Source organism: Echeneis naucrates, chromosome 10 (assembly GCF_900963305.1).
Source record: "Echeneis naucrates chromosome 10, fEcheNa1.1, whole genome shotgun sequence".
Classification (NCBI taxonomy): domain Eukaryota; kingdom Metazoa; phylum Chordata; class Actinopteri; order Carangiformes; family Echeneidae; genus Echeneis; species Echeneis naucrates.
In genome coordinates, this window is record NC_042520.1 from 16,645,765 (window position 1) to 16,654,369 (window position 8,605).

Consider the following 8,605-nt stretch of genomic DNA (forward strand, 5'->3'; position numbering starts at 1 on the left):
TGCAAAGGGACAGCTTAAGGCCTGGTGTAATGCTGCATTACAAGGTTCACAGAGAGACCAAGTTTGCAAAATGTATACAGTCTAAAAATACAGCTCAGCCACCAACGGAGCCCCACCTCTGTGATATCAAAGGGCAAGCTGAAAACACGTTTGTAGTTTAGACAATGTATGGTGTGCTGTTGGGATAAAACATCAAATTTTGCTAAAATAATGTGACGTCTTTGACTGCATATTCACGGTAAACCCTTCACTTACCATACCATGTTTACAGTCTCCAGTGTAAAGCTCAAAATGACATTAGTAAGCTAAATATTTCAGTTATTGGACTAATACGTTTTGTTTGACTATGCACAACTTCCTTACTACAAAGCTTCTATTTTTAATGAATACACTAACTCAACACAACTTAAAAAAAAAAAAAAAAAGACTTCAACGCCAAGATGAAACTAGTTGTTTGCCACATTATGACCGATTCCTTCTCCTTAAAGTGCATGTTGCTTTATTTTTTAATAAAGACAGAGCTGGCTGGGAACAGTTGACCTTATGTTTACAGAGCAACTACATATTGAGAATTTGAGATTGCTACACTTTTGTTAGGCCCAAATGATTTACTGATGTACTGTGGCCAACTAATCATCTTACATAATGTAAAATACAAAAGGGGTTTTCAGAAATTAGTATGACTCAGCTAAAGCACTAATCTCAGAAAATGGAACATTTTCTGATACTATGTTTGGCAATAAATTGACATTCCAAAATAGAAATAAACCATTTCTGATCAAGATTTATAAATGCAGCACACATGCATTGAGCTTTTCTACTGATGCTATTCTCTCACTCAACTGTAGGAGAGAGTACAAAAATCAAACAAATCTAAGTCACTCCGTCAGGGCTTACTGGGAAAGAGAATTATGTGTAACGTGTTTTTTTTTTTGTTTTTTTTTTGACTGATGTAATGATGATCTAACATGTCTGGTGTGAAGAGTTCATTGCAAACACAAATGACAACGTATGTGAAGAGTAACTTTCCGAAGATTGCCAAAGGGGATCCATAATACTGGATGTCAACAAACTTCAATTTGGTGTGAGCTCATGGTGCGGTGAGAGGAAGTTAAATATCAGCACTTAGTTAGGACTGCAAAGACAAGAGATCACAAAAATAACTGTTTCTGTTTTTTTGCAAATGTTTCCTGACAGCATTTGTGTTACAATTTCTAATTTCTCATTCTTAGCATTTGTGGGAGAGCATGTGGAATGTGTTGAAAGCAGTACAATACAGTAAGATGGGGCAGCTAAATGTGAGAATCCGAGCTGAAACATATTTAAAATAATGTGTCAGGAGACAAATGGATTTGAACAAAACTGAGGGTTAATTAAATTCTTTAGTTTAATGTCAAACATAGAGTATTTACTTTAAAAAAATGTAGATATACACCATGAATCGCGAATACAAGGACTATCATAAATAAATATGTGTCACTTAGGAAATACTCTGGCTTTCATGCAAGCGCTCACTTCAGCTGAGCAAAAAGTCATCAAACTGTAGCTTCTTATTTTTCTTAAAGAAAGACAAAATACGTATGTTCAAGGCTAACAAGTGAAAAAAACAATAGCACTACCAAGAAATAGAAAAAAAGAGCAGAGAAGAGTAAACAAAAGCTCCACTATATGGAACCTGGTATTGAGAACAATAATCAGGTCAATAATGACAATAATATATATTCCATTCATTATCAGAGACCCCCTGATGATTTGGCATTTACAAACATCAAAGGAGGACCACTGGGTGCTGTATCCTTCTCCCTCCATAGCCTCTTTCCAAAAGTAAATTCTCCTTGATCGAGAAGCTTCTGCTTGAGTTCAGATCCTTTGCAGACAAGCCTCTCATAAGGTGCACAACCTGAAAACATGCTCCCTCAGTCCTTTTCACGCTCATCCAGATTAGACCTTTGTTTGCATCGCGCTGCTCCCACTCAGGAGAGGTGGAACAGGCTGTAGCCGACCTGTGAGGCGTACATGGCCAGATGTGCAGCAGGGAGAATGGGGCTGCGGCTGTATGAGCAGCTCAATCCATGGAGTGCCGCTGAACCGGCCTGCAGGTTAACACTGAGGGGGAAACTTAGGGACGAGAAGCCTGGGTGCAATACAGTCTTGGGTCCGACAACAGCTGCTATTTTGAGTTTCTCCACCTCGGCTTCCTGGAGCCTCTTGGCCTTAGCACGCCGGTTTTGGAACCAGATCTTGACCTGAGTCTCGGACAGTGACAGGGAGGAGGAAAACTCGGCCCGCTCTGCGATGGACAGATACTGCTTCTGACGAAACTTCCTCTCCAGGGACAGGAGCTGTGTGGTGGTGAAGGGGGTCCGAGGCTTGCGGTTGGTTTTGTGCTTCCTCAGGGAGCAGACTGCTGAACTGAGCTGCCCTGCAGCACATGAGGAAAAAGTGAGGCTAACACTGAGCAATGTTGAGTTTACATTTAAACAACAATATTCCATTTATCTGGGCTAATATTGAAATAACTGAATGAAACTTAACATCCCAATATTAACTATTATTCTATTATTCAGTTAAATGAAAATGTATGTAGCTTCTCTGTGCTATATTTTAATGGACCGATTTATTGATTAGTTATAAAAACAATTGTATTTAAAATATGATTTTTAAAGCTAAAAAAAAATAATAATAAAGACAGTAAGCTTTTAAAGCATCTATCTACTTCATTGGTTAGGAAACTGTCAATTACATTTGACTTGGGCTTATTTCCTTAAATTAATTGGCTGAATTTGGAATAAGATTTTTGTTTGTGTTTTTTTTTTTGGGGGGGGGTGGGGGCGTGTTCCAACTTTGTAATCCTTGGGTTTAATCTATTTTTCCCCCCATTTTGATACATAGTACAACACTAATCACTTACGGGGCGGTGTGGACGTCCTCATGGGTCGGGATATCCGAGGCGCGCAATCCGCTGGTTCGGACGGTTCGGATTTGATGGATACTAACTGCGGGGGAAAATCATCCGGCCTTTTCATCGGATTGTGATTGAAATCGTCACTTCCATTTTCCCTCTCTCCGGCCCTCGCATCGAGCGGTCTCCTGTCCGACATCAGCGCCTCCACGCTGAAGGGCAGGGAGGACACCTGCGCCTTGCGCCTCTTCGGCCGCGGCGCCGGAGCATCCTCGTCGGGGGGGAACTCATCTCTCCAGTCTCCGGGTGAAAACATGGTTTCTTTGTCGAAGTCGATATCTAATTCCAGTGCACAGAGCACATAACTTTTTTTTCTCTTCCCTGTAGTGCAAACACCCGGAGAGAAAAAATCGGAATAACTTGGCCCAAGTTGTTGCCAGGTTTACAAAGTTGGAGCTGGAAAGAGTTTGGGAGGCAACTCGGGTGTTTCAGCCAATGATGCGTCCTGATGCCGGGGCTGCTGGAGGACCTGTGATTGGCCGCCGTGTTCGGGGCGCTCTGGACGGGATTGATGTGGTGCCACACCCCCAACAAAGACAGCAGGTCAGCTACACAGCAGCCTCATTTAGCAGTAATTACACGGGGAGACAATCGTTTCTTGAAAATAGCTCACTGGGTTTTGTCATAATTACTTAGAGTGACAGCATTTTATTTCCTCTGCAAGATGCAACAAAGTTTGACAAGAACAGCACAGGAGGATAGTTTGGATGCCCTGGACCAGAACTTGAGGCCAGGGAACTTCTAATGGATGTAAATGGGTCTTGTGTCTGATAAACTCTTTTCCATCCTACAATCAGGCTGTGTCAGAGTGTCGATGGCAGCAGGATGAAAAGAACCAGTGTGACATCTGAAGAGCTGTGTTTGCTCCTAACAAAAGGCTGACGAAGCTCCTAATTCAAGCCCTGACTCGTGGAACCAATTGTGGTAGTAATTACAATGGTAATCAATAAGCATCATGGTGCTTTTAAATTTCAGACATCCCTGTACAGCAAGCACACACTTAAATGTGAGAGTCAGTTGGGAGATGGATTAGGGTTTGGGGCAGGCTTTAAAATGACTGTTATTACATTGTTATTATTAACACCTTGTAATTAGGTCTGTGGAATCCGGTTCTTTTAACCAGGATTTAACAGTAATGATGGAAAATTGCTACCTTCCTGAGGTGTGTGGCGCCCGCTGTGATTAGCCGCAGTCTCTGCTATGTCGGTGGAGACAGGGGCGTCTCGTGCCTGTTTGAAGCTACCTGAAGGGCTCTGGAGTATTAGGAGCAGCAGCTCAGCCCTTCCTTAAGACTGCCTCTAACTTATCACTGAGTTAGAGGCAGTCAAAAAGTGAATGGATGTTAGAGGAACAGTGGAAGGTTCGAGGTCATCCTGCGTGAGATTTTGTGTTAACTCAGGCCAAGAGAGACATGCAGATGTCAGATTAATGTTACGACATTCTGTGTGCTATAGGCTGCTCCTACTGTATACTTCCTGGTCTGCATGTGTCTAATGTACAGATGCCCACACACACAAAGGCCACCTGCGAGGTGACTGAGAGTACAGTCCAGAGCTCTGTGATCAGCCCTCAGAGAGGCTCTGCGCTCCTCTGTAATCAGTTGGATTACAGTGGCAGCAGGGTCTCCACTCCCCAGTGCCTCAACATCATTAGTCTCCATATGAACTGGTGCTCACACACCATGAGCTCACTTTCATGTAAACACATGCAAATCAATTAAGGGCCTCTCTCTCATTTCACAGTGCTCCCTACAGATAGGTCTACAGAGCGTGTGACTGGGCTTTTCACCAAAGTGAAAAGTTCATGAGATAAAGATCTATTGGCAACATTTAGCTAACAAGTGAAGTAAGATTAAATATTATAGTTAATAGATAACAATGGCAGTATTAAAAAGAAACAATGCAAACAATAATTTTTAGGAAAATGTCATTTCATGTTCACTTTGTCTTTTTAATTCAGATTTCAAACCATACGATGATGTGCTATATTTTGTTCTTGAACATTTTGTGTTTTTCTTGCCTATTTACTTGCATGTAAGCAGGGGAAGACTGATTTTTTGACGAAACTGAGGTTCGAAAGTGCATAACCACCAGAGCTTCCTGCTGTACACTGGGGAAAGGCACAAAGAGCTGGTGCAACTGGACCATCCAACCAAAGGCAACAAAGTCAGTGTCTCTGTATGGGGCAGAGCAGCAGCAGACCAGAGCTCACCTCCTCACCACCAAACACCAATTAGTGCAGCCCTCGCTTTCCCCTCCTTTCACCTGCATTTGTTCTGCTGACAACTGTGTGCTTAAAATTTCCTTTATTGTCAAAGTCCACAAACATTTCCAAATTTAATTTAGAGTGAACACTTGTTTTAAGCTATCACTATTTCTACTCTCTGAACAGAAAATCAAAAACCTCACATGCGGAACATTCATATATATAAAATCCCCATAATTCAAAGTCTTACATTGGGAGTGGTCATATGAGACAACTCCCAACTATTTACATGGCATAACTATTTACTAAAAGGTGAGGTTTACATCGATTTTAGCCACATCAAACTGTCACCAGGACATGTAGGAAGCACAGTACTACACACAATGACTTACAGATTTGTTCACTGTGGCCAACAAAGGCCAATCAAGACCAAATCAATATTTCATCTGGAGACAGTCAAAATAAACTACTCACAAAAAAAGAAAGGCACAACCACGCACTACTTCAAGAAAACTGATGTTTAATGACATTCTAAGTATGGGGCAGGATGGATTACAGTAAAAAGCTAAATGAGCTCTTAAGATGTTTTTCCCAAATCTAAAGAGAAGAGTTTATTCGGGGTGCATCTTGGCATGCATGCCTTCAAATGAGTCCTGTGTTTAGCAGCTGACACCCACCACTCCCTGAACTGTTTACAGAGGAACAGTGGTTAGAGTATTTCTGCTTAAACCTAAGTCTGTAAACTCAATGTATATGACAGTAAAACAACCACCAATTTAACGTAAGGTTTCATCAATGTCACAGTCTGTATTCTGTCAGGGATTCATGGGGGGAACTCCATAGGCTTTATATGCTTACTATGCACAAATACCCTTTTTAAGCTATTTCTGTTGAAGTTGAAGTAAATCCTCATAGCATGGCGATGAAATGCAGATATAGTGAGTGCAGAAGACATTACCTGTTGACATTTGTGAGGTTTAAGAGACAGCTTTCAGCTCCAATCTGAAAGCGTAATTACATCTTGTGATGCTGGCAGGAGTCAGCTGTGTTTTCTTATTATTCCAACTTTAGGCGGTTTAGTCAATACGGTTATTACTTCAAGGTTAGATTATTTATCTTTCAGCAGCTTCATTGTTTCCATACACTGTTTTTTGTGGCAAGTCTCTTCATTAAAAAACAAAATAAAATAAAGTCATAAAGTCATATTTGAGCATATTCGCAACAACATTTAAAAACTAATAACTATAATTACCAGTTTCAGTGATAGCTGTTGCACACTGACCATCGTCATTTTTAAACAGTGGTTGTATTTTCAAACCTGTAGAATAGGGATGCAGCGATTAACCGATTTTACTATTAATCACACTTTAAAATGTCACAGTTAATTTAATGCCAAAGGCTCCACTACACCGAGTTTCTCTGTTCTCACTCCCAAAAAATGGACACTATGCTGATACAATATTTTTTGCGCAACCTGTACGGAATGAAAACAAAGTTACACCAGAGGTGCAGCTGCTTACAGTGTCATGTGTATCAAGATGCATGGAGGCTACGCTACATTAGTTCAACAATGGCAAAGGACCAAGCAGCGAAGCTTTGTTTCCATCTAAGAAAAAAAAGGAAGTTGGCAGTGTGCAAGTATTTCGGATACAGCAAGCATGACCAGGTAGTCATTAAAGACAATGGATCACCCATCTGCAAAACCTGAGAAAAAAAGTTGCAACTAAAGGTTCAAGCACATCAAACTTGATGCGGCATTTGCGGGATCCCCACACAGCTTTACACGCCAAAGTAAAGGTTACACGTAATAGTAGTTAAATTACGTTCGTAACGTACGTAAAATAATACAGTGCCACGTATTATTTTATTACTGTTATTTCTGACAGCAATAAATAATGCATTAATTAAAATCTCGAAAGAATGCTCATGAGATTTTATGCATTAGTTCATTACTACTGTTGTGATATCAATTAATGCACAATAATCATGACAATCGTGAAACCATGATTATTCCTCAGACTATAATCGTACAATAAAAATCTATAATCGTTGGATCCTTACTGTAGAGTACCTGTAAATACGGCTCATGTTTCTTTGCAGACTCTACCAGCAGTAAAACGGATACTTTGATCTAATGTTTCACTTCACTGCTCTTGGTTTGCAAGGGGACACTTCCTGTTTACTCAATTAGGGCTGATGTAACTAACGGTGTTTGTGTTCCAGCAGATTTCAGGACCCTTAAAACTGTTGGTATCTGTATAAAACACACAAGGAACTACAATTACAATGTGGTTTAATTGTTGTCATGATGCCGATTAAATTTTTAAAGGTTCAAAATAAAGTCTTAAATGCTGCTAAACTGAATATTCTTAAAAATCATGTGGTTGTGTCTCCTCCTCACAAACATCAAAATAGGAAAAGGATGAAAAAATGTCAACAAAATCTCACATTCAACATATAAAAAGAGAGGATTATTTTTAACGCATCTCAATTCACCATGCTGTCTGAACAGCTGAGGAGATTCTGAATGTTTAGACTTCAATATTTTTAGCCCCGCTGCTAGCAATAGTGATGTTACTCGGTTAATCACTTTGCTCCAGACAGAAATATCTCAACTATGGAATTATCATAACATTTTGTTTATAATATTTCCATTGACTTGAGAGAAATTTTCTGGACAGTATTATGAGAGCATTGCTCTTTAATAACATTAGCATTGATCTCCACAAACCATCATGCCAACACCGAGCATGCAAGTGAAAATTATTATTATTGTTATTCCACAACTTCACAGGATAACATTATGGCCAGAAAATGTAAATCAAGCCATAATTCATTAATAGTGTGTTTTGCAGGTATGAAAGAACAAAAAAAACATGCTTGACTGAAGGTGGAGATTGTGCTCTTGGGTCTATGAACCAAACTAAAAAGGTCAACCAAAATGACACTGAACGTTACATCTAGCTGAGGTTGTGTCTCAGTAAAGATGCTGGAAAAATTTAATCACCAAGTCTGTTTGTTATTTAGCTTTCAGATGACAGGTGGTCGCCAATCTGCTTAAAATGGTTTTGTTTTTTGTAACAAAACAGTTCTCAACTCTGCTGTTTTTACCAAAGTCCTGTTTCTCACACCAATCATTATCAGTTAGGATGTGGTTGAGTAGGTGTTAATTCATAATGGCCCATGAGAAGCACTACCTTGGTTGCCAAAATCAACCTCCAAGTCCAAACAGAGGCTTTGCATTTTAGAGTTGCAGCAACAGAAGGTGACTTCATGTAAACATGAATTCGCAGCGAAGCCCAAACAATACTTAATACACAACATATTATATTGCTTTACATGACATTTTACAGCTCAGTGCCTTTTACTGCACACACCAACACATCTCCTGTTTCTGCTGACGTCTTTGTTTTCTGAACAACAAAACCAGCTTGTTTC

At 40.0% G+C, this 8,605-nt stretch overlaps 1 protein-coding gene across 1 annotated transcript; it reads right to left on the reverse strand.

Annotated features, from left to right (window-relative positions):
- Positions 1–874: 874 nt before the first annotated feature.
- Positions 875–3,410, reverse strand: LOC115049988 (homeobox protein MSX-2-like). Its single transcript, XM_029512668.1, has 2 exons — positions 2,912–3,410; positions 875–2,422 (listed from the first exon to the last, which is right to left on the reverse strand). Exons 1-2 carry the CDS (start codon positions 3,216–3,218, stop codon positions 1,974–1,976), a joined length of 756 nt encoding a protein of 251 aa, XP_029368528.1. The 5' UTR covers positions 3,219–3,410; the 3' UTR covers positions 875–1,973.
- Positions 3,411–8,605: the final 5,195 nt, after the last annotated feature.